The sequence below is a fragment of the Emydura macquarii genome, unplaced genomic scaffold, assembly GCF_026122565.2.
Source record: "Emydura macquarii macquarii isolate MOO-44397 ecotype Brisbane River unplaced genomic scaffold, CSIRO-AGI_Emac_v2 contig_312, whole genome shotgun sequence".
NCBI classification, from domain to species: Eukaryota; Metazoa; Chordata; order Testudines; family Chelidae; genus Emydura; species Emydura macquarii.
The window spans coordinates 4,786,997-4,805,923 of NW_027130449.1; the positions used below are offsets into that span (position 1 = coordinate 4,786,997).

Genomic DNA, 18,927 nt, shown 5'->3' on the forward strand with positions numbered 1-18,927 from the left:
GGGGTGAGGATCTGACCCTCTGTTCTACTACTCAGATAAAGGATTTGGATTAAATACATTAAGAAACAGTATTGGAGGAGATAGAAATTTGAATTGCATCTGTACTGTTTGGCTCATTGGTAAAACTCTGTAGTTAAAAGAAAATTATGCACTTTTGATTTTAAAACACAAATAAATAGCTATACAAACAACATAAACATATAAACCCAAGATTATGGTGCAAGTTGAATCACTGTGTAAGAGCATGTAGGGAGTTGCTTACTCTAGGACTGAATTTGGCCTCTTAAGTGTTTCTTAAGAGAAAGATTTTTAATTGTTAGAGGTGGGACTGTGAGTCACCACTTCTGGGTTCTGTTTCTGTCCCTGACTCTCTGTGTGACTTTGGGCAAATCACCTCACCTTCCTTTGCCTCAGTTCTTCCATCTGCAAAGTGGAGATAACATCATCTCCCAGGGACACTGTGTGCTGTAATTTCTCATTTTGCAAAGTACCTTGAGATCCTAGGCTGAAAAGGGGAACAAAGAGGACACAGGGACTTACAGACCAGTCAGCTTAATTTTGCTATCTGGAAAGATACTGGAACAAATCAGTTTAAAAAAAAAAAAAAAAGTTTCTAAGCACCTGGGGGAAAAGAGGGTTGCAAGGACTAGCCTGCATGGATTTGCCAAGAACAAATTCCACACCAACATAATTTCCTTCTTTGACAGTGTTACTGGCCAAGTGGATAGGGGAGAATCAATAGATGTGATATATCTTGATTTTAGTAAGGCTTTTGACACAGTCCCACATAACATTCTCATAAGCAAACTAGGGAAATGTGGTCTAGATGAAATTACTAGAAGGCGGGTGCACAACTGGTTGAAAGACCATATTCAAAGAATAGTTATCAATGGTTCACTGTCAAACTGAGGCAGTGAATCTAATGGAGTCCCTCAGGGGTTTGTCTTGGGTCTGGTACTGTTCAGTATTTTCATAAATGTCTTGGATAATGGAGTGGAGAGTATCTTATAAAATGTACAGATAATGCCAAGATGGGAGCGGTTGCAAGCACTTTGGAAGACAGGATTAGAATTCAAAACGACCTTGACAAATTGGAGAATTGATCTGACATCAACAAGATGAAATTCAGTAAAAACAAATGCAAAGTTCTTCACTTAAGAAGGAAAAACCAAATGGACAACTACAAAATAGGGAATAACTGGATACGGGGTAGTATTGTTGAATCTGGGAGTTATAATGCATCACAAATTGAATATGAGTCAACAATGTGATGCTGTTGCAAAAAAGACTAATATCATTCTAAGGTGTGTTAACAAGAGCGTTTTATGTAAGACACAATTGGTAATTGTCCCGCTCTACTCGGCACTGGTGAGGCCTCAGCTGGAGTACCATGTCCAGTTCTGGGCACCACACTAGGAAAGATGCAGACAAATTGGTGAATCCAGCGGAGAACAACAAAAATGATAAAAGGTTTAGAAAACCTGACCTATGAGGAAAGGTTAAAAGAACTAGGCATGTTTAGACTTGAGAACAGAAGACTGAGGGGGGACCCGATAAGTCTTTAAATATATTAAGGGCTGTTACAAAGGGAACTGTGATCAATTGTTCTCTATGTCCACTGAAGGTAGGACAAGAAATGGGCTTTATCTACAACAAGGGAGATTTAGGTTAGATATTAAGAAGAACTTTCTAATTACAAGGGTAGTTAAGCTCTGGAATAGGTTTTCAAGGGAGGTTTTTAAGAACAGTTTGGACAAACACCTGTCAGGGATGGTCTAGGTTTTCTTGGTCCTGCCTAAGTGCAGAGGGCTGGACTTGATGACCTCTTGAGGTCCCTTCCAGCCCTACATTGCTATGATTCTATGAAAAGTGCTGCAGGATTTTGAGGTATGGGTTTTAAAATAAAGACCACTCGCCTCAAAAATTGACTCCATAACAGAGCAATATGCCCCCACTATAAGAGTGACTCCCAACTCCAGTGCAATCCATTATAAGGCACTCAAGGGATTTCAGCTAAATTAATCACTGGTGTTGTTGAACATTCCACAGCCTCTGATTGTGACTAGAAATTTTCCTTATACCAGAGGATGGTGTCTGAGATTACATGGGAAAAGGGAAATGTATATACATGTCTGTGTGTGTGCATGTGTATATATAGTATATATTTTAGTGTTTTATAGTTTTCTATAAACAGTAGTTGCTGTTATGTTTCCCTTCAACTGGAAAGAGTGCATGTGTTCCTCCTTTACAGCTCAGACAATGGAGAGAACCATTCAGATTCTCTTCATGTGTCTGTAGCCCAGTACTCCAAAATAACTCCCAAAGTGCCTTCTAATTCTGACAGAGCAGCTCTGAACCCTGCTTCATCAGTATCTGCTGTTTGACACCCACTCAAGGGTAGCAGTGCATGCCAGCCAAGAAGTTCCCATAAGGAAAGGAGAGTGGAGATTATTTTAACAAGGGAATTTTGTCCTCTAAGACCCTGTCTGCTCTAAAGCGTACTAATAACCAACATGTTTAAACACAATAACTAGCAGCATTCTAGTACTATTTCCCTGCTGAGCATGGATGTGGATTTTTTTTTTAAAAAAACATCAGAGAAGCTGAATGGAAGGAGACAACAGTAAACACTGGACAGGAGATTCTGTCTTGAAGGAGTGTAAAAATTCCTTAGATTTCTATAGCCCCGTGAGAGCAATTGGAGAATCACCAGGCCATTTCATTCGTCTGCTGAGGATATTGCACTATAATATGGGATTTCATATTTGTAAGCATAGTCCACTCCCATATTCACTGCCAGCCATCATAAAAAGTCCCTGGCCACTACTGAAATGCAGGCCCACTGGGCAACCAAATTATTTTCACAGGTTGCAAGTCCTGTTGTGACTGCTCCTACAGCAGTCAGAGAAGAGATCAGGAGCTGAGCAGGGCTTTGCTGGATTTGTCTAATCTAGAAGGAGAAGGAAGGAAACAGCAGTTGTTAAATGTTTTAGAAAAACTAGATCGAAGGAAAACAGACCCTGAAAGGGAGTGAGAAGAAAAGATATACAATATAAAGAAAGAAAGGAAGTAAGGAAGAAAAAGAAAACAATAGCAGGGGATACATAGTAAGTTAATTTAAAAATAAATATTTAATAGAGTTTAATCTCTAAATTAGATATAATTGAATACCTTTGATTGGCCCACAAAATTCTGCCAAAGCTCTCTTTAGCTTACCAGAACTCTGTGTGTGTTTCTGTTTGAAACTCCTGTTCCTTTTTTTTAATAATACTGAGAAGGTTTAGGTTTGCACATCTAGCAGTATGATTCTGAGGCCAGGCTAAATCACTGCTGCAGATCTCTCTGATGCTCCTTGATGCAGAAACTAACCCCCTGAAAGACTGCAGATTTTTAAAGGCTGTGCTAACAATGCACATGAGTAACTGGGAGAGGCCTCAATGTATTGACTAATCTACAACTATAAAAACACAGAGCCTTGTCCTGAGAGATCAGTTGCAGTTGCCCAACATCTTTCAAGCTCAAGCCCCCACTTGAGAGAGAAAAGTGAGTTTATGTTACAGAAAAAATTAAGTCTCAAAATGTGTTCAGAGCAGGGGAGGGGGACTCAGGACTCCTGAGTTCCGTTCCTGGCTCAGCTACTGTCTCACTGTGTGACCTTAGGCAAGCCTTGTAAGCGCTCTCTGCCTCAGTTTCCCCATCTGTATAATGGAGATAATATATACCTACTTCAAATGAGTCTTTTGAGATTTAACTCCTCAATATCTTGGCTCATTTAAATTTGATAATATTTGTATGTAAAATCTGTATGTGATAATAAACACTGATGTTCTTTCTTGGGTGTGTCTTTCAGAATGCAGCTCTTCAGCACCTGTTCATCCGAAAGTCCTTCCGTCCCTTCAAATGCCTGCAGTGCGGGAAGGCGTTCCGAGAGAAAGACAAGCTGGATCAGCACTTGCGATTCCATGGGCGGGAGGGGAACTGCCCTCTGACCTGTGACATCTGCAACAAGGGCTTCATCAACAGTGGTGCTCTGGAGAGTCACATGAAATTCCACTTGGACCAGAAAACGTATTCCTGCATTTTCTGTCCTGAGTCTTTTGACCGCTTGGACCTGCTCAAAGATCACGTGGCAATCCATGTCAACGATGGCTATTTCACCTGCCCTACCTGTAAAAAGCGCTTTCCCGATTTTATCCAGGTGAGTGCCATGCTGACCACAAGCAATGGCTTCCAGGCCTTTGGCATGTGTAATGCGTCTCAGAATTGTTTCCATTCAGGCCAGCTTATGCTGTAAGTCTGTATGCTCTTGCAAGCTAAGCAGGATCAGTTCTTGGATGGGAAAACTGACAGCATTGCAGGAAGTGGTATTGTTCATTTTGTAGGTGGCACTTTTCCCTCTGAGTCAGTAGTGACCCAATTCTCCAATGCGGTGCAGTGTTGTTAGTGCAGTCTTTTGGACAACGTGAAACAGAATTCTTGACTGCATATAGTTGTTTAAGATGCATGGCACAACAGGTTTTTCCCTCTTGCTGGATGCAGTAGACATCAGAATGTATCCCTGTCTTCTGACTGTTAAACTTACATATTAAAATGTGTTATATATTTAAAATCCCATGGCCTTTTTTGCAAGATAATGCTGTTGACTCTAGGGCAATAATTGCAGAGCATTTCAGTATGTTCTGCTTCCCTAAATTCCTCCTGTAGGTTCAGCTGAGTACATTATTCCTCTTCATTTCCACATTCCATACAAGAAGCAGCTGTGTTTCAGTGGTGGCTGATGAAACCCCTTTGTGCAATTTGTGGGATCCTTTAAGATGAAAGACATTATAGAAATTTTAGAGAACTGTTTTCTTGTTTGGTGAGAAAAATGTAAACCTACCTTACATACCTTCATTTCATTTAACATGAATAGAGAAGATGGCATATGTCTCACTAGGCTACCGTAACCTGAGTCTAAACCTGGAAATCCAGTTTCAAGTCAAGTGATAAATCCAGGAACTGATAGACCAAAAGTCCAAAGAAGAAAAAATGAGGGCGGGGAATTATAACTACAACCCTCCACCCCAAAATAATTTCAGCCTGTGTTAACATGGAGCAGAAGGAAAATAACAAGCTAGTTATACTAAGCTATGTTCCCCATCAAGTTTCCATTTAAACTGATCTAGAAAGGGAAAAGTTCCCAAATTCTTTCCACTTTTTCATATGCTGCTGTATGAATAATTAAGTCCAGTCATTCTGCGAATAATCATCAGAAATCATGGTCTACTTTCCTGAGTACTTTTATGTTGAACAGATACAGATAATAAGTGTCTTCATGGTGCAGGAAGAAAATAAGGATTGCATCGGGGTCCTGTTCTCTTCAGCGTTGGGATTTGAAATTCCAAGCTTTACTAGCTGTTTTAGTACATAATTTGTTGTGCACCTGATGAGGCAAAGCACGTTCCTAAAACATGCAAAGGAAACTGCACGCAGGAAGGTGTTCAAAATGAATTGCTCCCTACATCCCATGCATACTGTAATTGCTATCCAATTCTTTCTAATCAGAAGGGATCAATCTATGTTCTCACGTTTCCTTCAAATGAAAGAAATAGAGGGAATGAGCATCAGCTAACTATGTAACTTGAAAATGCTGGTCTAGTAAAACCATAGCCACTGTATCAGCCATGTATTATTGTCTTTAAAATACTCAATCATGCAATTGCAGGTACCTTTAATAATCGTTGCTAGGGAGATCAAAATGTCCAAGCTGATCTGTAAGAAAGATAGAAGGATTCATTCATTATGCTGTTATCATCTGTTAAGCTATCATCAGCACCCCAAGTATTCTGGTAAACCATGTCTTTCACACTCAAGAATTCAGGTTTCCCTAGAACAGACTAGCAAACTCTTAAAAATTCCTTTGGCTCATCTCCACATCTCCCAGATGCAGGAGAATAGGATTCCAAAGCACCACTAGGGAATGGCTTGGTCTAACGATTTCTTGGAAACTGTTACTCAAAGCTGTTCAGTTTCTTGTGCTGATGGATTCTATCCAAAGAAAAGAGCTTCAATAGTAACCAAGTCTCTGTTGCTAAGAGCTGCTGAGATGGTTCCGTGATCTGTTTGCTCCATGTCTTGAGTGCCCTGAGTTTTCTCTGTGGTCTTCACTGCCAGGTGAAGAAGCATGTGCGCAGCTTCCATTCAGAAAAGATTTACCAGTGTACAGAATGCGACAAGGCTTTCTGCCGTCCCGACAAGCTGCGGCTCCACATGCTGCGACACTCAGACCGCAAGGACTTCCTGTGCTCCACCTGTGGCAAGCAGTTCAAGGTAATGTATCTAATGGGCTGTGGTGTTCCTGAACCGATACCAGAACAGCATTTTCTTCTCTTTTGTCAGCAAGATTGTCCTCCCAGAAACAGAAGCAATCAGCACATGTAGACATGCTAAGTTTGCACGCAGGTTGCAGGCATTGATCCAGGCAGTGTGTGTGCCGCAGCATACATTTTTGAATTACTCTCTCTGGCCTGAACAAACCGTTCAGCTCTTGCTTATAATAAGCTTGTTTAACACCAATTCATCCTCCTTCCATCCACTTGTAGAGTCAGTTAGTTGAATAGTGTTAGTGCAAAGTGCCACCAACGTTGTGCTTCTCATTACTTGGTTTAGGAAGTCTTTTTTACTGACACCAAAGGACTAATATCCCAGGCAAACCATGAGAAATGAGTTCTAAGAAGTGACTATGGACATCTGATCTTAAAATTACAACTCCAAGTACAAAATAGACAGAATTAAACTGCTGTAGAGATTTTTAAAGGGACAGTATGAAACTGAACTGGACCCACAACAAGCTAGCAACGGGGAGCAAAAATCTAATAAACTCATGTGGGAGTTTTCTGGTAAGATCCCAAGCGGAATAATGTCAGTTTGGTTACTACAACATGAAACTATCAGATGCCACAGCCTCTGAAAAGTTAAAAAGTGTAGCAAAATCTGATCATAGCATCAAACTAGAAGGAATAAAACAATGGCATTTGTGATGCCTAGGGAAAGGGCTATTCCAGAGGAAAGGTGACGGAAATACTCTGTATATGGGAGGAAGTATTATGTAGTGGGCTATGCCCAAGAGTTGGGACTCCAGGCTTCCATTGCTGGCTGTGATCTTGGCTTATTGTGCAGCTTTGGGCAGGTCACTTTAACCTCTCTAGGTCTGTTTCCCCATCTGTAAAATGGGTGTAATAATATAGCACCTATGATAACTCAGGAGGATAACTTAATGCCTGTAAAGCATTTTGAGATGGCAGCAGTTGCAGAAGTGCGAAATATTACTACATTGTTGTTATTATTATTATAAAGCCTTTCACAACATAGATAACATCAGCTCTAGTAGCTGCTGTTACCATAGTGCAGAGTGCAGGACAAAGGTGCATACATGGAAAGGGTGGGTGGAAAAATGTAAAACAACAATGGCCCACATAGTGAGATGGTTTTAAAGTAGGACTCCCACTGAAGTCAGGGAGACAACTGAAAACAGATACAGATGCACCTGTGCATTGAACAAAGCAAGCTGCAGCTGCCCTCTATTTTCCCCTTCTGTTTTGCGTGTGTGGGGGGAAGGATCGGGCCTTGGCCTCTACTACTTAGTCAGAGTTTGACCTTTGCCATCAAGGGTTACATTTTGTGCCAACTTGTAGTCATGGGGACTTTTTGCCACTGGGAACTGGACTGAGACCCACCAACTCATCTCACTGAGACCACTGAATTAGCATTAGCGAGGTAACAGTTTTCAGTGCCTACCAGCCATAACCTGGAAACTAAAGGTTCTGTAGCTTCTTTTAATAATGACATGCAGCCCTCAGAAGCAAAACTTCCCAGCATGCCATGCTCCATCCATATTTAGCCACATTGGACATGAACATTCCAAAAATGGACCTCTATATGGTATGCGTTGTGACCACTTCTTTAACAGACAAATGCTGTAAAGTTGGTTTTTCTTCCTCTTTGACTGTTGTCCTAAACAGAGGAAAGACAAGCTCCGGGAGCACATGCAAAGGATGCATAATCCAGAAAGAGAGGCTAAGAAAGCTGATCGAATCAGCCGCTCCAAAACCTTCAAGCCTCGGATAGCTTCCACCGACTATGAGAGCTTCATGTTCAAGTGCCGACTGTGTATGATGGGCTTCCGGAGGAGAGGCATGCTGGTTAGTGTCCTGAAGCTCTTGCCTCTCTTGAGATTTCTGCCAATGAACTTTTGTCACTTAGAAATGATTTATTACGTAAGGTAGCTTTTGTATTTAGCTTTAATGAATAGGAAAGAAATGGCTGAAGATTTCAGGTGACTAGAACATAGGAATGCTGAGAAAGAACTGCAGGAATGGTAGTTCTTACAAAAGGTCCTCTTTGTTTCTTTCCTTTCTTTCTTGTGTGTAAGCACTGTGGTGTATAATACATCCATCATAGTGCTGTCTGGGCACCAAATTTGAGATTCGTAATACAATTGCATAGTCCAAGCAGGTAAACAGGTAAGCTCTACCACTCCATTTCCAAACATTCCTGTATTATTTACTAAGATTATTTTTGTTTTGTTCCTCTGTCCCCGCTACTATTTCTCTCTCTTTTCTGTTTTTTAATTCTTCCAGTGAGGGACGTCGCCAGCCTTTGACCCTGAAGGGAGACTTGTGCAAACAGATTTGTATAACATTCCACAGGGACTCAATCTGGTTGTGATCTCTGCTAATAAACAGTTGCACAGCTAGGGGGCTTCTGGTGATAACACCTTGCTCCCAGCCCTGGAGAGTTTCACCCTTTTCTCTTATTTTGATCAGGCGTGCACATTCTAGTATCTGCCCCACAAGAAATAAAATGCCACTTTGGGAAATCCTCCCTTTGAGTTTTGTGGGGAAAGATGCTTAGTTTATTGAGAACCTTATTACCCATTCAAACTGTACTGCTGCCTGGCACCAGCAAATTCTGGAGTAATGTGAAAAATCAGTCTGAATCATATCCCACCTGGATTTTCCATTGCACTGGCTCAAAGAAAATTAGATTAGTGTGTATCAGAAAAAACCACCAAAGGAAATTTATGCTAGTATATTTTTGCTTTTTCCAACAACAGGTCTTTCAGCCAAAGAAACTGGAAATGGGCAGCAGGGTGACTGGGTTCCCCTTCAGCAACTGACCACACATGGATGTTAACCCCTCGGTGCTATCAGATGGTCTAGTGCTGCTGGTTAGCAACATTGCATTTTTGTGGTGGGGCATTGCACTGGGGAATCCAGGCTTCCCATGCCCAAGAGAAGGGTCAATTGTTTAGCTTCCAGCTGTAACGTATTCTCTTATTCTGATTTGCTTCGTTCTCTTAGGTGAATCATTTATCAAAGAGACATCCAGACATGAAAATAGAGGAGGTGCCGGAGCTAACCCTACCCATCATCAAACCCAACAGAGATTACTTCTGTCAGTACTGTGATAAGGTACGTAAGGAAGTCGCCAGTCAGAGTGAAGCACAGCCCTATACCTTCTTGCAACCAATTTATGTGTATAAACATGTGGCAGGACTTGTAATTTTCTTGAGAAAATACCTCTCTCAGCTGCCCACCAGCATTCATACAATCATAGAAGTGTCATAGAATCATAGAAGATTAGGGAGGAAAGGGACCTCAGGTCTAGTCCAACCCCCTACTGAAAGCAGGACCAACCCCAACTAAATCATCCTAGCCAGGGCTTTGTCAAGCTGGGCCTTAAAAACCTCATTCGTACCAGCTCTGTCCATGCAGAAATTAAGATGAAATACATTGAAGCTAAGGCAACTAAATGCAAGTTGAAAATTTCAGTTTTGTTTTTCTCCTCTTTGTTTTGGATTGGTTCTGAGGGGATAGTCTCTGCTCTTTGTGTTTAAGATTGCCAGTCTAATTAGGGGATCACACACTTTGTAGCTTCCGTAGGCTCAGTTTATTTCACACACCAAAGACTCCTTGCACTGCTGGAGTGGTCTGATTTACAGAGGTGCTGAGCACCAACAGTGTCTTTTGACTTGTGTTGGAGCTCTGGGTGCTCACCACTTATAAAAGTCAGTCTCTGAGACCCAGATCCTCAAAGGGAATTAGGTACCTATAGTAGAACCTCAGAGTTATGAATATCAGAGTTACAAACTGACCAGTCAACCACACACCTCATTTGGAACCAGAAGTACATAATCAGGCAGCAGCAGAAACCAAAAATACATAAAGAAAAAGAAAGAAGCAAATACAGCACAGTACTGTGTTAAACTTAAACTACTAAAAATAAAGGGAGAGTTTAAAAAAAAAAAGATTTGACATGGTAAGGAAACTGCTTCTCTCCTTGTTCCATTTCAGTTAAGATGGTTAAAAGCAGCCTTTTTCTTCTGCATAGTAAAGTTTCAAAATTGTATTAAGTCAATGTTCAGTTGTAAACTTTTGAAAGAAGAACCATAATGTTTTGTTCAAAGTTACGAACATTTCAGAGTTATGAACAACCTCCATTCCCGAGATGTTCATAACTCTGAAGTCTACTGTATTTACCTTGGGAGATCTGGACCTAAGACCTTTTATTGTGAGCTGCCCTCTTCTTAGCCACATTCCAGTGATTTCCAGCAGCTTCTTTTCCTTTGCCTTTGTTGGGTGCCTGCTTTTTCTGGGTATGACCTACTCATTGACCTCTGTTTCTGCTGTGGACTTTTATTTATTCTGGAAAAGCTGCACCAACTTCTCTTGATCTCATGATATGATTCACTGATGCCTTCTACCTGTGGTTTAGAGGAGTGTCCCATTCCTTGCTGAATGTTTCTTCAGTTTTGTTTAGCTTGCTTCCTTTTTATATTATTATACAAGATTACTTTGTTGTTTTTCCTCTAACTGTAGCTTCTTTAATGTGTCTAAAGAAACTAGGCTTGAAACAGACATTCTGATCCCTTGTAGTTATTAAATACCCAGTGATGCTTAAGCAGGAGTAGAGATGGTAATCCTAGTTGCCTTGGCAAATTCCAGCTTGGGTGATTACATTCTGTCTTCCCTGACCTTTCCCCTTGGAGTGTCAATTGAATAGGGTTTTCCTCCTCAATTCCTGACCTTCGTGGTTGTGTAGTGCTGGGTTTCTATGCAGTGTCAAGCAATTATTACATTCCATCCTGGAGATAGTTGTCTCTCTGGCTGGTAAAGTGATTCGTGTGTGTGCGCGTGCACGTTAACAGAGTCACGTGAACTTTCTGGATGGAGACACCCAAACTCTCTCTGTTTTGGGCAGAATGCTGCTCTCATTCCAAATTTTTACCCCATAGGTGTACAAGAGTGCCAGCAAACGCAAAGCCCATATCCTGAAGAACCATCCTGGTGCGGAGCTACCGCCAAGTATCCGGAAACTGCGCCCAGCAGGACCGGGAGAGCCAGACCCTATGCTGAGTACTCACACCCAGCTCACGGGCACAATAGCCACTCCACCAGTCTGTTGTCCTCACTGTTCCAAACAGTACAGCAGTAAGGTACTGTGAGTGTCTCACTGCCCCAGAACAGAGCCCCTCCCGTCATGTGGTTCCACTACAGCACTTGCAATCTGTCAATCCAGGGTTTCAACCCTTTCATCATGAATCAGACAGCTGGTTTCAAGGGGAGTACTAACAATGGGAACACAGTTTACTTGATTTACAAAGAAAGGAAGTTTTTAGTGGTTAGATTAGGGAACTGGTAGCCAGGATTCCTGACAGTTCGATTCCAAGCTCTGCCATTGATTTGCTGTGTGATATTGGGTAAGTTGCTTTATCTGCCTGTGTCTCAGGGTTGGTCTACATGTGGAAATTGACCAGAATAGCTATTGTGGAATAAGCTGTTCTAGAATACCTTCCCATGTAGACACTCTTATTCGAGAATAGAAGTGGTTTTCCAGAATAGCGATAGCACTTTACATTCATACCTTCCCATATTCTGGAAAAACATCCGCATGTGAACAAGCCCTTAGCCAGTGAAGATAATACTTGTGCACGTCCTGGGTATAGGAATTTGAAAGAGTGATTTTTCTCCTTTTCCAAGGGTTGAGTCCTGATGAATTGCTGGTTTTCTAGGCGCAGGCCTGGCATGGTACAAGCAGAGCTTTTGCTCACAATATTTCCTGCTTTTTGAACACTGGCAGCCAGATTTTCCAGAGTGGCCTCTCATTTTGCGTGCCTCTGTTTTTGGATGCTCACTTGAGACAGCTTGGGCCTGACTTTCAGAGGTGCTGAACATTCACAGTGCCACTTGAAGACAATGGTTGCTGCAGATGTTCAGCACCTGTCAAAATCAGGCACAAGGTGTCCCGAGTTGGACACCCAAAATCTGAGGACCCAAAATCTGAGCCACTTCTGAGAATTTTGTCCATAGGTTTTTCAAAGCTGTCCCCTTAGGTTTGTTTTGATGGGTGACTTTTTATGAGATGGGTAGTAAAAAGAGGAAGGAGGGAGCCAGAGACAGAAGAGAGACTTTCTGCTCTCTTCTGAATGGGTACTCAAAACATTTGACAATGTCAAGGAAAGCAGTCAATGGGGCCATGAAGTTTGCGAGGCAAAAGCTCAGCACCAGGCAAGTCTAATTAATATGAACCCCATGGTCTTTGTGTTTTCTCACTGGTGACCTGAGCCATTCAGGCTAAGCAAAGAGCTGAAATTTGCACAGCTGATGCTTTCATTGTGATCAAAGCTAATCTTGCTGACTGTCTCCCTAACCCTATTCTCTGCACCCTCCCACAGACCAAGATGGTACAACACATTCGCAAGAAACACCCTGAGTTTGCTCAGCTCCCTAACACGATACACACGCCGTTGGCAGCAGCCGTCATCAGTTCCACTCCTGCAGTTTTAACCACTGACAGCACTACTGGAGAGACCGTTGTGGTAAGGATGCAAAGAATGGTGAATCAGGCCATCTGAGTGAAACAGTCAGATATCCTATATTATAATGATTATTAGCATTTACTTGGCTCCAATCACTTTGGTATTACAAGGCTTATGTTGAGATATTCCCATAGATCACTTCTATATATGAATCTATGCACTTTACTTTTGTTCCACTAGAGCAGTGTTTCTCAACCTTTTAAGCAGTAAGTACCCCCTAACTTCTGCAAATTTTAATAAGTACCCCAACACTCAATTTTCCACGGGATTTTATATTTACAGACTAATGTGAGCCATATGTTGGAAGAAGGGCTGAGTATACAAGGCCGTGATATGACAGATGTCAGATCTAGTGTGGGTGGGGTTACCACCTTTACACCAGGGGTGTGCAACTCAAGTATGTACCTGGGTTAGAGGTGATGTTGGCCAAAGCTAGGAGGCTTTGAGCGGCATGCCAATGCTGGGGAATATAAAGCGCCGCACCAAATTTTTGCCATAGATTTGAGAGGAGGAAGGGGTGAGAGAGAGAGACAGGGAAGGAGGGTGAGAGAGAGACAGGAAAAGAGGGTAACTGGTGAAATCTGGGGCTGTCATAGTTGTCAATTTTACCACTCAGCTAGAGCAGTGACATTGACAAGTTTTCTGGGCACTAGGCTTTGAGCCAGGGAGGGGGGCTGCCACCTGGGCAAGTTGCGGGCAGCTGCCACCTGGCTCCCAGCTCGGGGGGTGGGCAACTGCTACCCAATCCAAGCTGGGGCAGAGGAGGCTTCTGCGCCAGATGGGACCCAGGGATGTGGGCAGGCGGCTGCCCTCCCCATCTTCAAGCCAGGATGCTGGAGTCTGTCCCTCGGCTCGAAGCCGGGGCGTGGGTGGCTGCTACCCAGCTGTGAGCCCAGCTTGCAAGATGCAGGAGGCTGCCACCGGGCACCCAGCTGGGAGCTGGGACCCAGCAGGAAGTGGGGAACTGCTGCCTGCCTCCCCCAGAAGCTGGGGGCTGCCGCTAGCTTCCCAGCTGGGAGCTGCGACCAGGCGGGAAGCGGGCGGCTGCCGCACGCCTTCCCCAAAAGCCAGCGGCTGATGCCTGCCTCCCAGCTGAGACTGGGCAAGAAGTGGGTGGCTGAGCACCACTGCATTGAGTAACAGGAGAGTAACTCTCAATCCTGGAGCGCATGCAGGTCCTTGCAGTATGCCTTGTCCGTGCAGGTAGTAAGAGAAGAGAGTGAGCTTGAGTGAGTCCCGCATTGCAGAACCGAGCACTCCCACTCACCCGGCTGCTGTCAGAATCTCATTAAGCAGAACTCCAAACAAAATAAGCCCTTCTAAATTATTGACTAGGTTTCAGTGGTTTAGGTTAGGTTTCTAGTGCACTGAAATAATTAAAACATGCAAAGTGTTCAGCCCAACAGATTATATTGCATGATGCACTGTGTGCCTCTCTCCCTCAGACAACAGATCTGCTGACGCAAGCAATGACGGAACTGTCCCAGACCCTGACGACAGACTATCGAACCCCACAGGGAGATTATCAACGAATCCAGTACATCCCTGTGTCTCAATCCACAGCTGGCCTGCAGCAACCTCAGCACATACAGTTGCAGGTTGTGCAAGTGGCCCAGGTAGGTAATCTACTGAGCATGTATCTTATACCTCTTCCCAAGCCTAAATGACACCAGTTTTAAAGACTTTAAAAAAAAAATGTCTTGATGGTGAAAAGATCTGGGTAGATATCACCTGGAGACTGAAGCTCAGGCTAAATCCCTGGGGCTGCTACAGGCACTGCCCCTCAGGAATTGGCAGAATGGGTCAATGGGTGACTCACTTCTGCAGTTTGCGAGGAGCAATTTGAACTTTGTTTTTCCCCAGAGAGCTGGAGCCAAAATTTGGAAAGTGTTTGCTTTCCCATTGTATTAACTGTTAGGGTATTCATCCTGTGAAATTCAGTAACCCCCTTAAATATAAATATAGCACATAACTGGATTAACAGAGCTGGGGAAATATATTTCAGGCAGCTCTAAGAAGTCACCAGAGCAGCTCCTTTAAACCCTTCAGCCTCTGCTTGCTTGGGTGGATCTGAAATTGCCAACCAGCTTATATTTGAGCCTGAAATTAGGAGCAGTTTCCTGTCCTTTTGTTGCTCATTTTTAGCAATGTTGCACCTCTTGTTAATGATGGCCTAAATAATGGCACCATTTAACATGAATTGATGAAGTTTTAATGGTTCCGCTGCATTCTGATGCCTTCAGCTTTGCATTCATTTTAATAAGGTGTGATGTCTCTAATTAAATTACTATAATTAATTAGGAGGTGGTATCCCTAAGAGTCTTTAATAGATAAGACACTGGAAACTTCACTTTTCTTTCCGCTAACATAGATCTATATCTAATCACAGGATGGCTATGCCGTTCTGACACGTACGAATACGTACATTTACAGAGAGGAAGGCTGGTCCAGTGGTTAGGGCACTAGTCTACGACTTGGGAGTTCAAGTATGTACACTGCTGCTGTTTTGTTGCCGAAAGCTGACTTTTGTCAACAAAACTCTGTAATGTAGGCCAGCCCTGAAATGTACTTCCCTACCTCACTGGAGTGTTGTGAGAATAAGTACATTAAAGATTTTGAGGCACTCAGGTGCTGTGGTAATTGGCGCCATATAAATAGAGAGATCTAATAATCAGAGAATTTTCTCTCTGAACCACTAAATTTCTCATTTACCTTCCATTATGAAGCAATTTTCTAGCTCTGTTTATAAGTTAATAACATCCTCTGTGGTAATGCAGGCCACTGATCACTCTCCAATTGTTGCTTATTGTTTAATATTTGTATTATGATTGTGCCCAAAAGCCCCGATCAGGATCATGGCCACATTTTTCTAGGCACTGTGCAAACAGAAATTTGAGCACAGTCCCTACCCCAAAGAGTTTACAGTCTACAGATCTGCTTTGATTTTCCCAGGCTACCTCACCTCACCAGTCCCAGCATTCCACGGTGGATGTCGGACAACTGCATGACCCCCAGACGTACACCCAGCATGCCATCCAGGTGCAGCATATCCAGGTTACAGAGCCAGCCCCAACCCCAGCAACTCAATCATCATCACAGGTATCCCACAGTTACAGTGCAAAGAGCATTCTCCAGATAATACTGACTGACCACACAGAGAGGATGTGAGGGTAAATCTGTTAATGTTTGCAAATGGCTTTGAGCTCTTTGGATGCAAGGTGCTATAGAAGGTCAAAACACTATTATTATTACAGTGACCAGTGGTAGAGCAGGACTTCATTGTTAACGTGCCACTGAGTTTATAGTTATCCACAGAACAGGGTGGCAGCAGTGCAAGTTTTCCTACCCTGTCCTGCCACTCTTGACCTGGCATGAGAGATCTAGAAATGAGAAAGAAATTCATGCTCTCTGCTCATTTGTTCAGAGCTCGGCCTCTTCTGAGACCGCCGGCTTTGGGAGTGGTGGTGATATGGACATTTTTCCAACTAGGAATTGCTCTGGAAACCCACAGATTGCTGATCTGGGCTGAGGTTTGCACTATTGACCAAGAGAATTAGTGTTCGTATCCTAGTACCAAGAGGAATGTACCTCCCGCTGGCAGTACAAATGCATGTAAGCCTTACCATGCTGGCAGATAAATAATTGTCTTTATTTTCATGGTGCTGTGCTAGGTGGGAGCTCAGCCACTGAGTCCCTCATCACAACAATCTCAGCAGGAACTCAGCCCCTCCCAAATGCAAACCACCACATCAGCGCCAAGCCAAACTCTCCAGCAACAGCAAGGCTCCTCGGTCCAGCACACATTTCTACCCAGCACATGGAACTCATTTCGTAGCTACCGTAAGTATCAGAAATGTGCAGAGGTCAGCAATCCCACTAATTCCCTTTGGGACTAGGCTCAAGTCTCTTAACCCCTTTTCCTCCATTTCCCAAGCTGTAAAATGGGGATAATAATACATCCCTTCTTCACAGAGGGTTGTGAGGATTCATTAGTTAATGTTCATTAAGCTTGCTGAAGAGGAACAGTGCTATATAAATGCAAACTATTGTTATTGGGCTTTCTCTTTTCCAGGCTGTCACACCCTTGTGTTTTAAGTGGTCTGTTCTAGCAGGTTGGCGTCTCTTTTCCAAAGGGAATGCATTTGTCAAGAATAAGTCTGTCTTTGAGAATGGATTGTTTAAATTCAGAGGAAAGTCCTAACATGCATTCCAAAAAGGCTCCTTTCACGCCTGATGTCATATACTTTCCGGTGCAAGTCTGGACAGCAGCCTCTATGAATCCTTGAGCAACATATCCTTGAGGAATACTCCCATATGGCAACAACAGGATATGATGGCTGTGACCGAAGGGCCAGATCCTGAGACGATATCAGTTGGTGTAGCTCCATTGAAGTCAATAGAGCTGTGCTGATTTTCATCACCTGAGGATTTGGCCCTAGATGTCTGATTCTTTTTTCAAGGGGAGTCCAAACTTTGCCCAGATGAAGGCTGTGTTGATAACTCACCAGAAACCAACACTTAAATTGTATGAAATGGCATCATTTGCTGCCACCCTAATCTTGCAGCCCATAGAGACTGGGTACCAGCATGAAACTTCCATCTTGATTTAAGCAGTCACACTGCATTGCATGGTGAAACTTGTACTCTTTGCCAGTCAGCCTTACCTCTGAATTTAAAATGAGGATAGTCACAGGATTGTAACACTCCTGGGTTTCATGTGACCCTCAGGTCACCCTTATTATTGTCTTCCATACTAACCTTTGAGATCGTTTAACTGTATTTCTTGATCCTCTCTTCCAGCATCTGAAATTCAGATGATGGCCATCCCACAGGGTCAGTATGTGATTGCAGAGACCGCTGTAGGTACTCCTGTCACCACGGTGAACACAGGGCAAGTGAAAGCAGTCACCCAGGTAAGCAGAAGGATGTCAGTCTTTGTTCTGGGAGGATGAATTAGACAAAAAGCTTTCGGTCTGAACACATTAAAGAAACACCAAAACAAGTGTCAAGGGTGCACAGATAGTGGTGTCCTATCAGGGGTACTTGTAAAAGTATTTTCTGAAGTTAGGAGCTAACGTGATAGACTTGTATGGTGTGAAAGGTCACAGGTCTTCTGCAACACTTGTACCAAGTACCACTTTGGCGTAGTGTCCATAGCTAGGCTGGCAATCCAGAGCTGTGCCTCGGGATGCCCAAGGCTGAGGAACAATGTGCCACTGCTCTTTACACTCCTAGAGTAGAGGCAAGAAATGATCCATTTGGTTGGAAGGTGTCAGTCATCTACTTCAAGGGAAAACATAGTTAATGATTTTGTATGTAGTACCACGATCCCTGTGACGTGAGGTAACAGGGTGATCTGCCCCGTAAGGGGCTGCAGAGCAAGGGAGCAACAAACCCTGGCCGAAGAAGCAGCCCGTCAGGCAGGAGCTGGGAATCAAAGCCAATCATTAGCTGCTGCTTAGCTGGATCTACTGGTTCCCAACATCTGCCTGCTGGGCTTCTCCTTAGGCCAGGGTTTGCTGCTCCCTGGTGCTGCAGGCTCTTACAGGTGCAGACCACCCTGCTACATGGGTAAAAATGAAGAGCCCTGTCTCAAGGCATTTAAAGTCTAATGCCCCCGTGTGGCAGACATTTACTCACATGAGAGGCATTCATGAGCAAGTAGTTAGTTCCATTTAGTTCATCAAACTGAGTCAGTAGGATCTGGGCCCAAATTAACAATATTGATTATTTATAATACTTGAGCTAGGTAAATATTTATTAAATCTGGCTAGAGATAGAAATGAATTTTCAAAAGAGTTTTTAGAAACTTCTGTGATTGTTCAACTCTTTGTATAACTGACTGGAGTGAATGATCTCAGTGGAAGCTGCCATTATACTGATATTGCCTAGCAGGAGATACAACATACTGATGTATGATACAGAAAATGCAGCTCCCATGTGCAATGCATGGCAAAATAGGAGACTTTCAGAGTTATTGTGAAGTGAGTTAGTTATTTTACTTATTTGTGTGGGTGGGTTATTTATACAGCTGGTTTTAGCCAGTGTTAAATTAACCCTTACAACAA

General features: G+C 43.1%; 1 protein-coding gene across 5 annotated transcripts in view; it reads left to right on the forward strand.

Moving 5' to 3' along the window:
* Positions 1-18,927, forward strand: part of PRDM10 (PR/SET domain 10) — a 59,806-nt gene that overhangs the window by 36,856 nt on the left and 4,023 nt on the right. For all 5 annotated transcript variants that reach the window (XM_067563900.1, XM_067563922.1, XM_067563915.1 and 2 more), the window contains 10 exons: positions 3,851-4,198; positions 6,154-6,309; positions 8,001-8,180; positions 9,342-9,452; positions 11,276-11,476; positions 12,716-12,859; positions 14,305-14,475; positions 15,812-15,958; positions 16,531-16,699; positions 17,660-17,772. In XM_067563900.1, the coding sequence (XP_067420001.1) occupies positions 3,851-4,198; positions 6,154-6,309; positions 8,001-8,180; positions 9,342-9,452; positions 11,276-11,476; positions 12,716-12,859; positions 14,305-14,475; positions 15,812-15,958; positions 16,531-16,699; positions 17,660-17,772 (1,740 nt within the window). The remainder of the gene's footprint in view (positions 1-3,850; positions 4,199-6,153; positions 6,310-8,000; positions 8,181-9,341; positions 9,453-11,275; positions 11,477-12,715; positions 12,860-14,304; positions 14,476-15,811; positions 15,959-16,530; positions 16,700-17,659; positions 17,773-18,927) is intronic.